General features: G+C 42.2%; 2 protein-coding genes across 3 annotated transcripts; one reads left to right on the plus strand and one right to left on the minus strand.

The window, feature by feature from the left end:
• The first annotated feature begins 577 nt into the window (after positions 1–577).
• On the plus strand, positions 578–9964 carry LOC144646680 (lipopolysaccharide-induced tumor necrosis factor-alpha factor homolog). The gene is made up of 2 exons (XM_078506353.1): positions 578–883; positions 9026–9964. Exons 1-2 carry the CDS (start codon positions 832–834, stop codon positions 9391–9393), a joined length of 420 nt encoding a protein of 139 aa, XP_078362479.1. The 5' UTR covers positions 578–831; the 3' UTR covers positions 9394–9964.
• Positions 9965–10108: 144 nt separating this feature from the next.
• Positions 10109–18494, minus strand: LOC144646672 (uncharacterized). Of its 2 annotated transcripts, none has more exons than XM_078506343.1 (2): positions 18067–18494; positions 10109–15430 (listed from the first exon to the last, which is right to left on the minus strand). In XM_078506343.1, exons 1-2 carry the CDS (start codon positions 18477–18479, stop codon positions 12256–12258), a joined length of 3588 nt encoding a protein of 1195 aa, XP_078362469.1. In that variant the 5' UTR covers positions 18480–18494; the 3' UTR covers positions 10109–12255. The 2 variants fall into 2 exon arrangements, with proteins under 2 accessions (XP_078362469.1, XP_078362470.1); XM_078506344.1 differs by lacking the exon at positions 18067–18494 and adding an exon at positions 15734–16024.
• Between the last annotated feature and the right edge of the window lie 525 nt (positions 18495–19019).

Here is a 19019-nt window from a genome sequence, read left to right on the forward strand (position 1 = left end):
AGTAAGAATCTTGTTTTTTTTTCCAGGATAGCCTAAACAGGTTCTTACATAAATGGTAGTTAACACAAATTTAAGTTCTTAACAGGTTCTTATTTTCTTAAGAAAAAAATTTCATTGTTGCTAATAAACTTTTAGTGATATCCCGCCTCTTATTTGTATAAAATTTGCCTAATAATTCCGAACGTGACATTTCAGAAAGTAAGAACCTGTTTTCAAATTAAAGGCGAAATAGATTCTTATAAAAATGGGGTCTAATTTGCAAATTTTAGCCTTGCAGGTTCTTAAATGTTAGGTTCTTACTCGCGGGTTTTTACTGTGTCAAACACAAAGGAAATTTTAAATAGAGTTTGAAAGAAAAAACATGGAAGATTTTGAGTAAAATATAGAGGTGCTATGATATGGAACAGCTTGCCAACTGATTTTAGGGATACTAAGTCTTTGCAGATATTCAAGAACAAAATGACGAAAATTCGAAAATATAATTTAAGGTCTATAATAGCTGTTTTGTAGATATGATTAGTAAGGCCACCAAATATTTTGAAATATTGAGTTAATTGTTAATAATAAATGCTGGGGGTCCTTAGAAAAGCTTGGAGAAATCAACTACCACTGAGATGATGCAACGGATAAAAGCACGTTGTAAGATATGTGGCAAATGAGTTAGGCTTGAACTTGAAATTAAAGGAAATCTTAAAAGTACTCCAGGTCTGTAACGATGAAGTACGTCATCGGTTTCCCTAGCAACGTTCACGAGCGGAGCTGCTGTGAACAAAGACTGATGATCAAAAATCCAATATTACATGATTAAGCTGTCAAAATACTCTGCTCGACATGAATTCTCCAGGTCCTGCGTCTGGGAGTGGATCAAGCGTTCATATACCAGGTAACATAAATTTTCTGGCAATAACTGTTCTGTAGTGTTAGTCTTGCCATACTAAAAATAAACAGTGCTGATTTTCGTTTGTAAAAACTATGAAATAGACATGCTGAAAACAACACTAGCGCCGCCTTGTAGAAATGTTACAGTTAACCGATTATTTTTAACAAAAATGTTTAACAGTACCTTAAGTTTTTTTGAAGTTATATTCATTTTAAAGCAACAAACAGGAAGACATGAACTCGCACGAACAGTCCCTTCCTTGATTTTACGCGACTAACTATTCGTATTACGGAACGTTCTAATTTGCATTGAAAATGTCGAGTAAGTTGTGCCTTTTTTTTCTTTTTGAGAGGTTTTTTTAGTAGATTCAACGATTTGCCACTGTAACTTGCCTTAGTCGTTAAACGGCGAAAAAGAAATTCGTTTTAAAAGTTAGATCTGAAAGATACATTACATAACAAAACTTCCGTGTACCTTTATATACACGGCAGAAAACAACCAAGCTAGATTTTATTCGAATGTGATAATTGCATTTGCAAGTCAGTGTTTTTCTGGATAGGTCCACGTTACAAATGAAACAAATAATGAGCTGAAAGTCGCCAACATCTATTTTTGTTTTATATCTAATTGCACGATTGCGGTAAAATGTCTGTTTGTTGATTATGTTAACTTTTTTTGTGTGTTAATCGGGCACCTGTTTATTCGCACTATTGCATTCTCGATTTATACGTCTGATCAAACGCCCGCACGCGTACGACAGATTTACAAAAAAAAAATATGGCTCGGCCTGCATGGTTAATTGGCAATTAGTCTGCAAGGCCGAGTCAGTTCCTGTGAGCGAATAGCCACAAGGCGCACCCGAGTTGACCACCGCTCACAGGAAAAGAGAGCGGGTAGTCTTATTGTTTTAATAGAGAATGGTCTTGTTCTATTAGCGAATTTAAGAAAACAGTGATTTCAAATAGAACACGACTAAATGTCGACTGATCGATTTCCTTTGTTACAGCCCTAGAGCTTGTGAAGATAATATATATATATATATACTTTACTCTTTCAATTCTGGTACGGACACAGGGCCTCAACTATAGCAAGAGGCAAGACGAGGCACTTGCCTCGTCTTATATTAAGTCCCATTTACACGCGGTAAAAAATCTGCACGGCATGACAAATTTTGGCACCGTGACCAAACCATTTCGGCACGGCACTACCCATTTACACGACCAAAACAAGAAGGTTTTCTCCTGCTAGGCACGGTACCAATGTTTATATCGGCACCCCTACTTTTCATCGGTTTTCTTACCGAGAAATGACAGAAACACGTTTTGCTGTGATTGTTCACCGTGCTTTCAGTGCAAAACGCGAATTTTATCGGAAAGAAACGAGTTGTCGATCATTCAACATCTTCAAGGGCAAAACAAATTGACATCCGAAAGGAGTTGACGAAATCAGAAGAAGAAGATTGAAATATAAATGGCTCTTTGCAGTGATGGTGGAAGTGGTTTTCACCTGCTCACACGGCGATTTTTTTTAGGGCGGGAGCTTTCCGGCTCTTATTTTCTTCATCGGTGGCATTCTTACCCCCCAGAACTTCTCTTTTTTTTGTTCTCTTTTCGCCGACCACGTGACTAAAAGAAACGAAGTCTCTTGGGGCGAGAATGACGCAGTGGCCGCCATTTTCGTGGAAACAACGCATGTGCTTGTGTCCCAGGTTCCAAGGTCAGTCGAACAAAACAACACTCGTAGAACACACAAAACATTTTAATTCCTATTCAACATGGCGGCCGTCTTCGCCTCGTGGTCCAACAACAAGTCAAAATGCGCATGCGCGCTAACTCTACTTAGGGGGGTACCCTACGTCTTATGTCTCATGCTTAATAAGGTAGTTAAACAATATCTTCTGCGGAACATCCTCCCCTTCCTTGATAAGACAATATCAACAAAATTGCACGAAAAAAAACACTATGAAAAAACTGTTTCGGTTTCAAAACTTCTTAGGCTAGAGTTCACAGTTCACTTATAAGTCACTTAATGTTCAACATTGTTCCAATGGGCAAAGTTTCACAATTGGTCTCCTGTACACAGTCTTTCCCACTTGAACATCGACGACTCGGACCCGGTCGTCCTTTCCAGGGAGCACTTTGACGATGCGTCCCAACGGCCATCTTCCTCTCGGGGTTTCTGTAGACATCACAATCACTACATCACCAACTTTCAAGTTAGGTCGATCTCTGTGCCATTTCTTTCTTGCACTTAGGCTCGGAATCCACTCCCGTAACCACCTCTGCCAAAAATGGCGAACAAGTTCCTGGACCCGACGCCACCTCTTTCTTGGGTTGAAGTCTTCAGTGTCAACACTGTCCGGTGCGAATCTTCCTCCCACTTGTCCATGAAGAAAATGGTTAGGGGTAAGAGGAACAAGGTCCGATGGGTCAGCTGATTGATAAGTCAGTGGCCGAGAGTTAATTAAATCTTCCGCGCCAACAACTGCACTTAACAACTCCTCATCGGTGATATCAGCAGAACCCAAGATCGCGTTAATGGCTTTCTTTGCCGCTTTGATCATGATCTCATGCACACCGCTGAAGTGCGGCCCAGCAGGCGGGTTAAAGTGCCAGTTGATTCTGTGGCTCGATGTGGTATCTTGGATCTTGTTCTGGTCTAAGGCTTCCAATTCTTTCAACTCATTACTTCCACCAACAAAGTTAGTTCCATTGTCACAAACAACATCTTTGGGAACACCACGCCGTCTTGTCATTCGAAAGAATGCATTTAGGAATGAATCAGTGTCAAGGCTGTATGCTACTTCAAGATGCACAGCCCTAGTCTCTAGGCAAGTAAACAGACATAGGTATCTCTTCTGGCGTGTCTTTCCTCTTCCCTGTTTGGTCATGAAAGGTCCACCAAAGTCAACGGATATGTGGCTGAATGCCCGAAGGGACTTTCGTGTGCGTAGCTCTGGCAAAGGGGCCATGATCTGTTTAGCTGGAGAAGCCTTCCTTCTTCTACACTGCATGCATTCTCTTTCCCACTCTCTAATTGCTTCTCTTGCTGAAATTATCCAGTACTGGACTGAAAGCTGTGCTAATACCTGATTGGTCCCTGCATGATGATCTTGCTCGTGTGCATGCTTGACTATGAGCTTTGTGACACAATGACTACGAGGCAAGATGATGGGGTAACGGGTTTCCCATGGCAAATACTCTGCATAACGAAGTCTCCCATCACATCTTAGGACTCCTTCCTCGTCTAGAACAGGTCGCAGTGGCAGCAGCTTACTTCCACCTGGAATTTCCCTCCCAGCCTTCAATGCTCGAATTTCCTGCGCAAAAACTTCTTGTTGCGCCTGCCTGATATATCTCATTTCGGCAGCAGACACTTCATCAGGCTTTAAGGCTCCTTCTCTTCGAAGAGCGGCTGGTAAACGACAGTTCTCTAGGAAACGGTCAACACTTGCAGTAACTCTTGTGAGCTTACTCCAACTTGAGTATCTTTGTGGCTGCAGGCGGTCTTCACTGGTCAAGGCAAGGAATGTTTGCCCCTCTGTTTGTTCTGCTTCTTGGTACTGTTTACGGACTTCAATGTCTGGACCTTTCGACCTCATTTTAGTCTCAGGCCACTCAGTTGAGTCTTGTTTAGGAACGTTGGCCCACTCCACCATTTCTCTTCCGTTAACAGCTTAGAGACACTTTCTCCTCTGGTCAGCAGGTCAGCTGGTTCTGTCCGGTTGGCACATACCTCCACTGATAGGATGTCAAGCTGGATCTCTCCACGCGATTAGCTACATGCTTGAACTTTCGACTGCATCCACGAATCCAGTAAAGCACATCCAACTGTAGACCAGAAGTTCCGGTGACAACTCTCAATGGCAAGGACCTTTCCAACTGTCTCGCTGAGCTTAAGCCCTACTACAGCTGCCATCAGTTTAACCGTGTATACTAACAGCTTGGAGTGGTGCAACAAATTGAAGCCACAAGACAACAATAAAATGCTAACAGATTTATTACAGCGCGCCGAGTTCTTGAGATGCATCAACAAACGTTGCAAGTTACATTTTGACTCATTGTGTTTCTCAGGCATCTTGGAATGTGAAGGGTGGGAGCACTGACAGCCATCAAACATTTGTAGCCTTCAATGACAGTCTTCTATCCACCGGCTCATCCCAGTCCACACCACTTGCCCACATCTCTTGAATCACGATTTGGCACGTTTTGTAGGCGACAGCAAGCCAAGGGTCAAACAAGTGGCTATCTTCCTTAGGAAACTCGCCGTAGATCATTCTCTTGTAGGCAGGTTGACTGAAACTTGAACACATCCTCCATGGGACACCACAGAACACCCAGTGTCTTAACAGAGGGCAATTCGCCACTTGAGGTTCGGTCGCCGAAGCCACCGCACCCAGCAGATTCCCAATTGAATCTAATCCGAAGACATCTTCACCATTCGTGCCTCCAAAAATTTCCGCGCGAGGGATATTGGAAGGGGGGAACCCTAAAACAAGTTCGGTCGTGCAGCGCAGAGTCAAGCTTTCAGTCTAATAGGGCCACAGGACCAAAGGCAGTCTTAGGCCAGCTCACAAGAGATGGCAGGCGCAGCGCCCTAATCCCTTCTGTATCTTAGGCTCACCGAGTTTGGGGATCGCTCCAGAGCGATCAAGGCCACTAGGTATGAGGTCGATCCTTTTCCAAGGCATCCAACAACATAGTGGCCATCAGTGAAGGTCAAGGAGAGAAACATCGCAAATTTCTCACCGGTCTGACATAAGTCTTTTAGTTCTTCAATGTCCCAGTAGCGGCGAACAAGACTTTCAATCATCTCATAAAAAATTTTGAACTTCCTCTTTGGGATTTCTGGGCTCCCAATACACGTCCAGCCAAGTGGAGTCAGTCTTCTATGGGCTCTCCTGCCTTTCCCCTGACATCCTCCAGCGAGTACAGCAAGTCTGCCTGGTCCACAAAGAGACTTGCCCTTATGATTTTCTTCAGGTGCTTCATTTCTTATTTTACTCCAATCCACCACTTGCATACTTCCAGTAACTCTCTCGGCTGTATAGGCTGAGGCTAATTTGGACACTTTACCATCACAACTGCTGATCATGAATTCCACGACTGAGGTGGACAACTTTTCCTGGTTGTCATTCAATACATTAACAGTTAGTTCATTGTCTACCTTCTAGACCAAGTTCTGCTGCAATGTCACTATTTAAGTAAGTCCTACTGCTTCCATCGTCAAGAAGGGCATTCACTTTGATTCTCCGATGATGATTAGTTACATAGACAGGAACTGTTCTTAAGGCTACGAACCCCGATGAAGGCATTGCTCCAGTTCCTGTAGTAGCAGTGTGGGTTCTCTCTTCAGACTCCCCTTGCGCAGTAGCACCACCTTGCAACATACTGGATGAATCAACTTCTCTCGAGCCCGCTACGTTTGCCATCTCAGTATTCTCTGCTTTCTTTGGATCTTCATGAAGCATCCGGTGATGGTGAGAGCGACAACCATTCAACCCACAAACTCTGCTCCGAGAGCATGCCTCTCCGCGGTGTCCATTGCTGAGACATCTGAAACACAATTTCTGCTCCTTAGCGACATTCCACCTCATATCTACAGACATCTTCTTAAAGTTCTCACAGTTCCACATTCCATGGGATCCTTTACACAACTTGCACTTGTTCCCCTGTTTCTTCTTAGGTTCGGGATCTACTTCAGCTAGGAAGATTCTCTCTCTCTTGGACCCACTGAGGACACCTGTTATGGTCTCAGAAGCTGTGGTCAAAAACTCAGACTCTCTGTCAACAAACTCTCTCAGTGTTCCTACATTCTCAGTTCGATGGTTGTCACTAACCCACTGCTTGTACTTTGAAAGAAGGCCTTTGTTAAACTTCCGTTGAAGAGTGATGTACAATGATCCATTGCCTAGCTCGGCTTCCTGGTTAGCATCCTTTAAGTTCACAACAATTCCATCAAGCAGCTCTGAAAATCTCTCCAGGTCTTTCTCATTGTCCTCTCTTATTGGCTTAAAAGCATCCAGTTCTTCAAGGCGAAGTGTGAGAGCTCTACGTTTCCCGCCATACTTCCGCTCTAGACGAGTCTTTGCAGCTTCATAGGCAGCAGCAGAATGGCCCAAATGCTCGATTACTTTGAGGGCTTCCCCTTGAAGGCATTCACGTAACCTCAACAACTTGTACTCAGGTGACGCCTTAGTGCGATCTACACAAGAATAAAACGCTGCTTTCCATGTTTCATAGTTCTTCTTTTGGCCAAAGAACTTCGGAATGGTAACTCTTTTCAGTAAAGCAGAGTCAGTGCTGATCTGTCTGAAATTGAGGACGAAAGCTGTTGACTGTTCCCAGTGGGCATAAAATGAGCTGGTCTCCACTGATAGTAAACGGTGAAGATGAATAAACGCCGCCCATCGCAAGCGGTGTAGATGAATAAACGCCACCCATCGTGAACGGCGTAGATGAATAAATGCTGCCCATCGTGAGCGGAGTAGATGAATAAATGCTGCTCATCGTGAGCGGAGACAAACCTGACATCTGTCCAACAGTCGAAATAATTGGCACATGTGTAGACGAAGACACATTAGGAACGCCAGAATTTTGTTCCTTTATCGGTTCTTTGACGACAGACTCTCGTTTAATTCCTCCGATTTCTTCTTCGATTCTTGGTCTCGGCCGCGTGGTTCAGTTTCCCGCGTTTCTTGCTCTGGTTGTTCCGAAGGTTTTTCGCTGCGAAGTTTCTGTCCGAGTTGTCTTTGGCATTCCGCATACGTTCGCTCGATTTCTTGTTCGATTCGACTCAGCTCTACTTCTCGCCTACACACCTCTTCTCTCAGTTGTTCCGTTCGCTCTTTTACCGACGAATTACCCGAACTGCTCAAATATCCCTTCACAAGGTCTTCGATTTCTGTAAAGTCTTCTTCAATGGTCCCCAGTTCGTTCGAAGGGCACTAGCTCGTCCCGAGTCTTTCAAATCTTCGTAACACTTCCCTAAATCCTCACAGGCTGCAGCACGTCTTCATAAGCGTTCGTAAATGCATCCAAGCTTTCCATAACGTGCATTCGTGATGACATCCCTCCTTCCATCACCATCATAAGTTGTTTTTGGTCCTCGTGTACCTACATTTCGATCGCATTTTCTCTTTTTTAAACTGTTCCATGTTGAATAACTCCAGTAAACCTCGCTCTGCTACCAATAATGTGCTTGTGTCCCAGGTTCCAAGGTCAGTCGAACAAAACAACACTCGTAGAACACACAAAACATTTTAATTCCTATTCAACATGGCGGCCGTCTTCGCCTCGTGGTCCAACAACAAGTCAAAATGCGCATGCGCGCTAACTCTACTTAGGGGGGTACCCTACGTCTTATGTCTCATGCTTAATAAGGTAGTTAAACAATATCTTCTGCGGAACAACGCATGCGTCACACTTGTTTTCGGCACCGTGTTTAAGCACCGTGCCTCGATTTACCCGTGCCAAGACTACCTCCTGAAGGTAGCCTCGGCACCCTAAAAAAATTAGGCACTGATGCCACATTTTTTTTGGAACCGGTACGTTTACACGTCGATAATTGGGAGTGCCGTGCTCAAAATTGTCGGCACTGTGCCAAAAATTTGCCGTGTCGTGCGTTTTTTTTTTCTGCGCGTGTAAATGGGGTTTTAATTTTAACCCAAAATAAAAAAACATGTGTTTTGTTGGAAAAATAATCCCCAGATGAACAAGATTGTTTTTTCTCAAGAAATACCTCATGAAAAATGTCTTTGAGAGCGATTCGGAGCTTTTTAAAATTTTGTGGAGGGCATGCCCCAAGAACCCACTATCAAGATCTTACCTCGTCTATCGTTTCACTCAGTCCGTACCAAAATGACTTCGGGCGATACAGTCAACTCTCGATATAGCAGACACGCTCGGGGTGTCGTTTAGTGTCCGCAATAGCGGGAGTCATTTCTAGTCAAACCTCCTTCGCCGGGGATCTAGATTTTGTCCACAATAGTAAGTGTCCACAACAGTGGGGTGTCCACAATAGCGGGGTGTCCGCAAGGCGAGAGTTGACAATATTCTCTCAGTACGACCCCCACACTCGGCTAATCAGAAGTAAATTGGAAAAAAAAAACAACATTGTTCAGAAGAAGCTTGTTTGATTCAACAGTGGCATCGCAACGAAACTTAGGAAACAAAGCCGACAGCGATGGAGAAAACGTCGCAGACATTCCACAACTGTACAATTCTTCTCCTATCGTCGATGACCGCGAAGATTTTAAAGATGAGTCTCTCTATACGTTTTGTGGGTCCTGCAAAAATCACGTGATGACTATGGTGACGTACAAGGCCGGTAAGCTGACATTGCTGTGTGCAGTAGCGCTGTGCTTTTTTGGATGCCTTGGGGGCTGTTGCCTTGTACCGTTCCTATGGAAACGATTCCAAGATGTAGAGCACGTGTGTCCAAACTGCCAGTTAAAGTTAGGAAAGTATCGACGGCCAACCAAAAACATCTGCTGCAAGGTGAGGGCTGTTTAATGTTTTAAAATACTGTTCCAATGGGATAATACCGACCTTCTGGGCAAGTTACAAAGTAAATCAGTAATAAAAAAACAAAGTAAATACGTGGTAGGAGAAGCCACAAGCCAAGCGGCCCAAACTGCCAGAGCTTATCCCGGTTTCCGTAGCATTAAGCGGCTAGGAATATTTCTACTCCCCCCTGAATGGGATGCTAGTCTATTGCAGGGTTCCCCACGCAACAAATGAAGCATAACTGTAAGTAACAAGAGTCGTTCAAGTAATGCAAACCTACATCTAACATGTTCTTGCCTTTCTTCGTTTCTCTAAACAAAGAAGTAGAAGTCGAGGAAGACAGTGGCGTGGTTAGACAACTGGATCCTTCACAAGACACAGACAAGACTTCATCACCTGTGATTGTTGTCGCCGAAGACAAGTTTGTTTTCTAGAAAATATTAATGTTTCTTTTCCCTGCTTCACGAGTCACAGCATGCTGGACGAAAACAGTATATTCTAAATTTCAAATCCTATTGTACATGGTTCTGATCAAACTTAATTGATGGAAAGCTTTAATTATTTTTTTTCTTTTCATGCTTCTATCCAGCACTGGTTTGATAAGCGTTTATTCGTATGGGATGCAAGCTCTAGGGGGGGGGGGGGGGGTGGAGGTGCAAGGGTAGCATTATGGGTTTTTACTTTAGACCTTTTACACGTAGATATCAAAACGATACTATCATCAGGGCACTTTTCGTAATATTTAATACTCCATTACAGTTTCCCTGTTCAACAATAAATAAATAAGTAAATTAAAACACTCCAAGTAAACTACAATATAACAGATATTTCCAAATAAATAAACATTTTTTAAGCTCTGGCCAAAAAATAAATATATAAAAATGTAGTAGTTATATTTTCACTAAGGTCTTTCAAGGGACTCGCAAGTGGATGACAATTTATTTGTTGAAACTCAGATTTGCACGCAGGAAGTTAATACAAGGTTTTTACGCAAGGTTCTTACGCTAGTCAGGTGTTTATGTAACAAAAAATCTGCCTCGTCCCCAGGCGCCGGTCGGCAAAGGCGTTTTCCCGTCCGCATCAGGCCCACAACGACAAGCGAACCGTGTAGGTTTATCCCACAACACCAAGCGAACCGTGCACTACGAAGGAGGAGGACGCCTGGGGACGAGGCAGACAAAAAATGTTGTAGCCAGCTGATTGGGTTTCACACTCGCACGCTGACTGTAGAACTGAAATCACGACTCTGGAAATAGGCGCCATTTTGAAAGCGCCATGTTTTCGCTGTGGGATGCAGCCTAACTCTCGAGCAACAAAGTGGGTTAGCTTGCGAGTCTCTTTAAAGATGAGTCTGCTGGCCTGCAATTTGCGACAGTTCAGTTAACAAACTATAAGTACGCTCCGTAATTTCTAGAAAAGAAATCATTAAAAGGCAAATTATAAACACACTTGTCTTTATCTAGCTACTATTGTAAAGCTTACAGATGTTATCGGCTGCATTGTTTTGTAGATTACAAAAATGTGAGAACGCTATAGTACAGTATAACTACTTTATGTCTGACATCGCTTGAGTGATATGCATCTTAAACTTACACGATTTAAAAAAAAAAACTACGTACTCCTCAAGACTAACAATCTTTGAATGTTAATATTTACACATGTACATGCGATTAGGGTAGAGCTGAAAACAAAATACCGTTTATCTGTAGTTGACTCCCCCTCATGGATACACTTGTTTCACATAAGTAGCAGGTCCTACTTGATATCCCCGAGAACACTTCTCTTAGAGGACACCCAAATATGGTCAGCACTGTGCCTTTGGAGTTAATTGCAGTTGTTATTGGCATAGAAGACGTCCCATCCCCTTACAAGCACGACTATTAGGCTATTGTGTTTAATTGTATCCAGTGTATCCTACTTGATAAGTTAAAACGTCAATTATTGTCATAAAAGACGTTTTATTTCCTTACCAGTTTACGCTGATTTAATAGCCTCTAGCGCAAAATTTCAGTTCTTTTGGTTTATGTAGGTAAGATTAAATAGCTACAACTAAGTTAATACACTCGAAATAGATGTAATTGTTAATTGCTGTTCGTCATTTGGTTAAAAAGCTGTAAGTTTAAGTATACATTAGATGCAAAGATAATTCTTTTTCTTGTATACCAAGTGTGTTTGTATGCTTTCCTTTAAATTTCACAGCTAAAAATAAATCAGTTGCCTTTCTTATAACAACAGTCTGGATATGTTTCTCGCAGATTCGGGGATATTCGAATGCTATAGCAGAAGCTAGAACGCTCTTGTCGTGTCATTAATTAAAAGAATGTTTATAGTAATCGTGAGTCGAATAACTGCGAGTCGAGTCGAGAAATAAGTGATTAAGATATCTCAGATTAAAATCAGATGAATGGAACCTTCGATAATTTAGACACCAGCTGAAGTACAGGTTTTCAATCAAAACAGCACACTCCTAGAAGCCTGTTATGACAAAATAACGGTCATGTTTTTTAGGACTTAGCAAAACTCAAAATTAAAAAATCCAATAATATATTAGACTACCGTCTTTTTAGGCAATTGGGTTGTACAAAAAATTGGAAGTTCTTAATAAATTACAAAAGAGTCATATAATTAATTACCATATGACTGAGAAAATTTCTTAAGATCAGCCTTAAATTCTTTTAGCAATTTGCGCATATCGTTACCAAAATTAAATGGTATATTCAGCTACAATTTTTGTATTTTAGTAATTTTTAGAGTTGAGTAGTTTAAGTCACCGAATGAGACCTTAAATTGTATGTAACTTCCAGATAGATACTGACCCGACCGTCAGTTGCCGCTGGATTGCAATTTATTTACCTTAACGTCTGTGTATCAAACGTAAACAGAGGAAGTTCTTGTGCCAATCAAAACTTCAGATTGGGACCTGCGCTGATGACGATCTTCCGCTGACCTCTTTCCATTATCTGCGTTGAACAACTGTTCTCTTGTTTCTACTTTGCCGGAGGAATTACTGGTAAAATCATAGGTATGTCTTTTGTTGAAAACAGGAACAAGATCTCTGTGACGTGCACTGTTCTCTGCGTACTTAACAAGAATAGCATTTGGAGAAGTTTTTATTCGATTTGTTATAGTTTTCTCGAGATCTGGATTGTTTTTGACTTCCCGCCTACGTTTACTTCCGGTGGAACGTATAACATCGGGAAGACTTACTGTTTTCCCGCTAAACTCCTTTCTCTTATATCCTCTGCTTGTTCTCTGACTTCTGTGTGAATGACGACTGGGCAAACTATCTGCAGACACAGTCCAAGTCAACTGGTGCGGTCTACCTGAAAACTCACTCTCACGGAAAATTTCAAAATTTTCATCTGAAGTCCCACTCTCGAATGAAAGTCTCACGGATGAGAATTTTCCAGGAACTAGCTCCTTTGATAGAAATCTCTTTATGCGCTTTCGTTTCATAAAGTTTTCTCTTTCGGACACCATACTGTTTTCCTGCGGATCAAACGCATACGTACTTGAGCTATCTGCACTGCAGTTTAACTCTTGCTTTTTTGGACTATCATCTTTAGTGTTCACTTGCAACACGCTTGTGTCGTGACTCGGGGAGGAAAGCTCCTCGCCTTCAGGAATGCAGGCATTTAATGCAGCCTCAGTGTTAAGTAAAAACGTTTCCTCCGTGTCCTCTTGAATTTTGGCCAGACGATCAATCGACCGCCGAAGAGAACCGTATTTCCCTGGCCTCAAAGCAGTGACAACAAAGTTATCAAACTCTCTTCTTTTTGAACGCCGATGTTTCCTGTCTCTTCTCTTCCGCGGGGACCTGGGACTCTTCGTCAACTGCGAAAAGTCAAACGTGTGCCGTTTATTGATTTCTTCCGGAGAGGAAGGGACACCACTCGCCCCAGTCTCAATCTCGTCGCACGAGCGATGGCGATTCCTTCTGTAATTACTGTCACTACTTGCGTCAGTGGACTCGCTTTCGTGCCCATCTTCTTGTTCGGACACAGACCCTTCTCTCGTGCTACTCGGCTTACTTTCAACACTTGCTTTCTCCTCGGATGACAAACTGCTTGCCGCTTCTCTTTTTCTCCTTTTCTTGCTAGACAATGGAGATGGCGGCGCATCCATTAACAATTCAACTAATTCGAAGTTGTCTTCGTCAGATGTATTAGAAAGTGCAGGCCATTTGCCTGTTGATTCTCCCGGCTGAACTTCTTTAAATGTATCTTGATTGCTATTGGTGGCCAAAGCAGGGAACTGAGCGTTAACTCTCGAGGTCTGGGGAGTAGAAGGTTCAGAAGACGTATCTGCATCTTCAGGAACACTGGCTTTTGCAGGCGAATCCCGCTCATCAGAAAAAATTCCTTCATCCATTGCCCTAGGAGTGAATTCACCAGATGGTGTTTTCTTTATGCAAACTCCTGAACTGCCAGGACCCTCATCGGCAAAAACTATGCTGTCCATCGAGCTTCGTGAGCTCTCAGATGACAGTGAAATGCAGTCGGACGACACGAGACTATATCGATTACCAAAACTTAGCGAGCCATAATTGATTTTTTCTGTTTTATTCTCCTCGACGTCTAATGAAGCCTCGCAGCCGGATTGCTCAGGATGGAACCAGCTGATGATCTCGCCGGCAGTTGGACTTTTTGGTGACGTATATGTTACGTCATCTTCAAATCCCAGCCCTCGTCTGGCTTTACTTGTCTTCTTATCTGAATCCAGTTCCGCCGGTTGTCCATCTTCTGCAGCAGTCTTCACGCTGTCTGCGGCGCTCGCAGACTGATCAGGGCGCTGCACGACATTAACTGGCGCTTCCATGTCGAATTCATTCAACGTCACGAGGGAAGAGTTTGAAACCGAGTCTCTCGGACTCATGACCTCGGGAGTTGCTCCTGTCACAGTGATCCTAGGAAGGCGGCTCGTAACCAACGGATGACTGGACATGCCCCAAGGCCGCGCAGGTGTACTGTGAACGAGGATATTAGCAGGAGAGTCTGGGTCATATGCTCCCATGCGCTGAAAATGGTTCCCTTTCGCGTACGAGCCTTCTTGTATAAGCTCCCATGATAAAGTGCGTGGGAGAATTTCAAGTTCAAGAGCAGGGTGGTGATTTTCGCTGCGGTTTACATTTCTTATCAAACCCTCAGCTGCATTCTGATCAAGTGCAGTATTTCTCCCTCTTGAACTTCTTACGCGACAACAGCAGCAGCAAACCCAAGTATGGGTCTTTTCACCTTCGAGATCAAAACTTCTTTTTTGTAGAAAGATTCCTCGCACTGGTAAACTGGGATGATAGAAGCGATAATACAACATCATGCAAACAATGCCAAAGACAAGCCCTCCCCATACCACCCCCAAGGCTGCTATAGACATTATTCCGCGGAAGGTCCTGTGAGGATACCACATGGAGACGAACAGTGAATTCTCGACTAAGATAATGGAGTAGAACAACACAACACGCTTGCGAGTCATGCCTTCTCTCGTGTTGAAAAAGCAAAAGATGTAAATGAAGCCAATGACAGCACTAAACAGCTTCTCTCGGCACGGATGTTCTTTTCCGTCTTCATCTGTGCAGAAGCGAGTTCGCTGACATATCAGCCACGTGGTCATTATCATCCAATGAGCACCCACGGCAACAAAAAGCCATTGTTTAAAGTATGACGCAAACAGAACCATGGCAACCACACGAGACGTCACCATGGAGATGCGCCATAAGGTCTGGAAACACAAGCCTGCTGCTGACAAGACATAACCTTGCTTTCTGAAGTCCCTCAAAGATTTGCTATAGGCTAGTATGGCCCAGATCATAGATACGAGAGAACAGGCTGCAGCCACAGTGGTGAGCAAGTCATCTTTCGACCAGAAGCGTGGTCGCTGTAGTAAGATATAAAGTTGAAGAACAAGTTGAGGTGCTGACTCTAGGAAGGCTTGAAGAAGTCTTAGCATGCTTATGTCCCTCCACTCCGCGAGGAACGCTGCAAACTCGGGAATACCGGCCTTCTTCTGTCGTGCTTTCCAGCCACACTTGAGGACATTCCAGTACCTAAAAGAGACAAAAGTATATCTGTTAATAGTTTATAGTTAGTAGGAGGCTATTGAGTCCATGTTAAATTGGCGTCACAAATCTCGGCATTTTCCTCGAGCTCTGGCACGGCACACGATGCCTTAAAAAGTAATACAATCTCTTATGAGAACAGTTCAAAATGCCGAGGATTATGGGATGGAGGTCGCCGAACCCTCCTTCTACCCATCGTCCCTCACGTGTCGCAATTTTCTCATAAGACTCGACACTGGGGAAGCTTCAGATTTAGTTTACACGTGGCCTATAACAGACCATAATACCCACGTACAACAGTTTAGCTAAAATGTGCACTTGAGTGAAGGCTTTGCTTAGCTTGGGTCACGGCTTTGCTTAGTTTAAGTCTGTTTCGGGATGACTTTCCATAGGTCGAGCTCACATAAAAGTAGCGTGTAACACGATGCTGTGATCTGGACTATATTGAAAGACAGACACGCGTTTAAATAAGCCGAGATCTGGCAAAATTCCACCGTCTTTTTGTAATGTTGCCGTTAGTTTGAGTAATACCACGCATGACTGCAAATCTAACTGTCAACAAATGTCACTGAAATATTTGTTTAAATGAAACTAACAGACCAACATTTTTTAATTAAGAGCCACGATGTTTTCTTGATGAGCGCTATTTCGACATCCTTAATTAATCGGTTTAGGTAAAACAGTTTTATCGCGTTCTTGATCGTTATCTCAATGGGAGTAACAATTACCTGAAGAAAAGACTTTGAACAACAAAGCGTCAAGCTTCTCATCCGAATAATTACAGCCTGTATTCAACAATAATCATTTCTAATAGAAATAGCTCGCAGCCAGATGCCATACTAAGCATTGTAGAAAACGCCTCCTCCTAAATAAAGGCGTACATGAGTGAATTTCAATATTTTCAGCGAAGTTATAAAGTTACGAAAAGTTTATTGGACTGAAAATGTCGGATCGATAATGTGGCATCAACGATTGCTAGGAGTTGTGGGGCTTTAAGAACTTTATAAATAAATAAAACACTCCAAACTGAAATTCCAGCCGCTCTGTTCTACAAGAACTTTGTTTTTGGCGGTTAGGTTATGAGTACAACAAGCGCACAGCCAACTGAGATAGGCAAAATAAACAGAAAAATAGTAATCACAAAACAAAATAATTAGCGCGCCGCTAGACAAAACCAGGCCAACGTAATCTGTCAGAGCATATTCAAGAAGCGAATTTGCATGCAAATAATCCACAAGCAATTTAATAAGCTTTCACATTTTTGGGCAAAGTCTTTCTCGTTGTAGCGTGAATCTTCGATTCAAACGAAACTGTGTAACGCTTGTGAAATGTTCAACTTTTAGTTCTGGATGTGTACAAACTGGAAAAGAGTTGAAAAAAGCGCCAAAAAAGAAGTCGTGAGGATTAAATTTGCGATAACAAGACAAACAGCAGTTGTGAATATTCATGCAGACCTCCACTGCGTGGCTTAATAGTATATTTGGATGATAAGAAAAAGATCAAAATCTGCATACGAACACATCGCCTATAAATATACTTTTTGAAGCGCTAAAAAGATCAGCGCCCGTAATAAAATACTGCTTTAGCATTAGTGTAATATTCACGCTCTTTTTAGTACTAATATCAGTGGATATATTTGTTAGATTTTGTCCTAGACAGATGGATAGTTTAGTCAGCTCAAGCTGGGCTCATTATTACAAGACGCCAAGACACTAATTCCAATAATATGCTGCGTGGTGCCAAATGGTCTTTGAAAACACTTTGCGGAAACCTTGTTAGAAATACACATAAATTACGCTTACATGTGAATTTGCAAGTGAATAAACAGAGTTTAATGAAAAGTTTGTATCGCAATGTAATGTGGAAAGTTTATGATGGAATCGATCATTAAACGTTTGACCTATAAAGAAATAGTGATCTTATCGCTCAACAGAAACGAAAGAGCACGGAAATAGAAACCCAGGGACAAAAGCTCACATTTTTACTCGTTTCCTTTTCGGAGGAAACGGAAAAATTCGTCCAAGGAATTATGTTTACTAAATTATAATAAAGTTTATCCGAGATAAATACAGCACACGGAAACAATGTTTTTCTACAAACAAGCTTAAATTGTCCGGTCTGTGCGAAAAAAAAATAAAAACAGTGATTATTTTAGTGATACCTACTCCTAATTTGAAACTCTATCCTACCTCGCAAATCGAAATACAACGCAAAGGCAGTCGGCGCGCGCTAAACGTTCAAATCGCTGATATTATCTTTTTGACAAAGAGACTTTTTAAATGTCAAAGACGATACTTATCTTTCCAGTACCAAACGGGTAGAATTTCGGTCATTAACTTTCACTATGAAGTTATCACTTAGAGAAATAAGGAACGTGATAATTGCCGTGGCATATTTGATCACCGCTTTTGCAATAAAAAAGTCAACTCGAAGACCACTGAATCTCGCCGGAAATTCACAAGTCGCGCGAAACGGACAGGCAGTTAATAGGTTTCCGACGAGAGGAAATGAATAACAAAAACATATCAACACTGGTCCAAGCCTTTGAAGGTTTTAACGAATCTAGATAATCAGAGGGCATAAAACGTAGCTTCTTTATTATAATTGCCTATCCGCTTACCTACCTCTGAACTGGTCCCAAGTGAATGACATGTAATAAATATGTGAAACAGTGTTGTCTCTTGCCATCTTCCAAAAGCCACTTTGCCGAGAACACTTGCATTGCAAATGAAGCAAGAAGTAAGAAAGCCAATGTAAGGCTAAACCACCATAAATTTTTCTCCCTGTAATACTTGATACATACAAGTAAATCTGTTCCAACGTCCGCGATAAATGTTATGATCGACACACAAGTCCACAAGTCGTCTGTGAAATGTGTCGTACGACCTTCAAAAGGATTTTTGGAATCAGATCGCTGCGGTATTGATCTGCCATTTGTCTCTCCCGCTCTGTCTTGGGATGGTTTGTTTGGAGCTGTTCCATTGCTACTGGAACATCTCGCCGTCACGTCTTCATGCTCCATTACCGCGTTTAACATAAAAAAATTTTAACGGCGAAAAGATCGTCCAACATAAAAATTCGAAAACTTGTCAGCGGTTTTCCGAAAAATAAACACGTTTTTATGTTCCAGCTACCAAGGGTCTACCATAAGTCGTGAGACCGCCAAAAGATGGAAATAATTATCCAGAAGACTTCTTTATCGAGTTCCCTATTAAAAGGGTTTTGTCTCCAAAATTTAGCGCCCTCTTTTGAAAAAGCCTTTAATAGGCAGATGTGAACCATTAAACGAACGCATTAATGGATTAATTAATCCCGAGTTTTCGAGTTTTAATAGAGTCATTATAACAAATGAAGTTTATCACGAAACTGGCCTATTTGTCCTGTATTGAAAAATAGTGCTCTTGTCAGCCTTTTTGCAACTTGTAAAAAATAGAACTCGACCCACAGTTCCTCATTCTATAAAATCATCTATAAAATGTTCAAGGACTTGTGCGGCTAAGATAAGTCAGTTTGAGTTCATAATTAGCTCAATAATGCATACGGCTTTTGAGCTGGATAATGCAGTGTGCATAATTAG

This window comes from Oculina patagonica, chromosome 3 (assembly GCF_052425735.1).
Source record: "Oculina patagonica isolate OP01 chromosome 3, crgOcupat, whole genome shotgun sequence".
In the NCBI taxonomy this organism is placed as follows: domain Eukaryota; kingdom Metazoa; phylum Cnidaria; class Anthozoa; order Scleractinia; family Oculinidae; genus Oculina; species Oculina patagonica.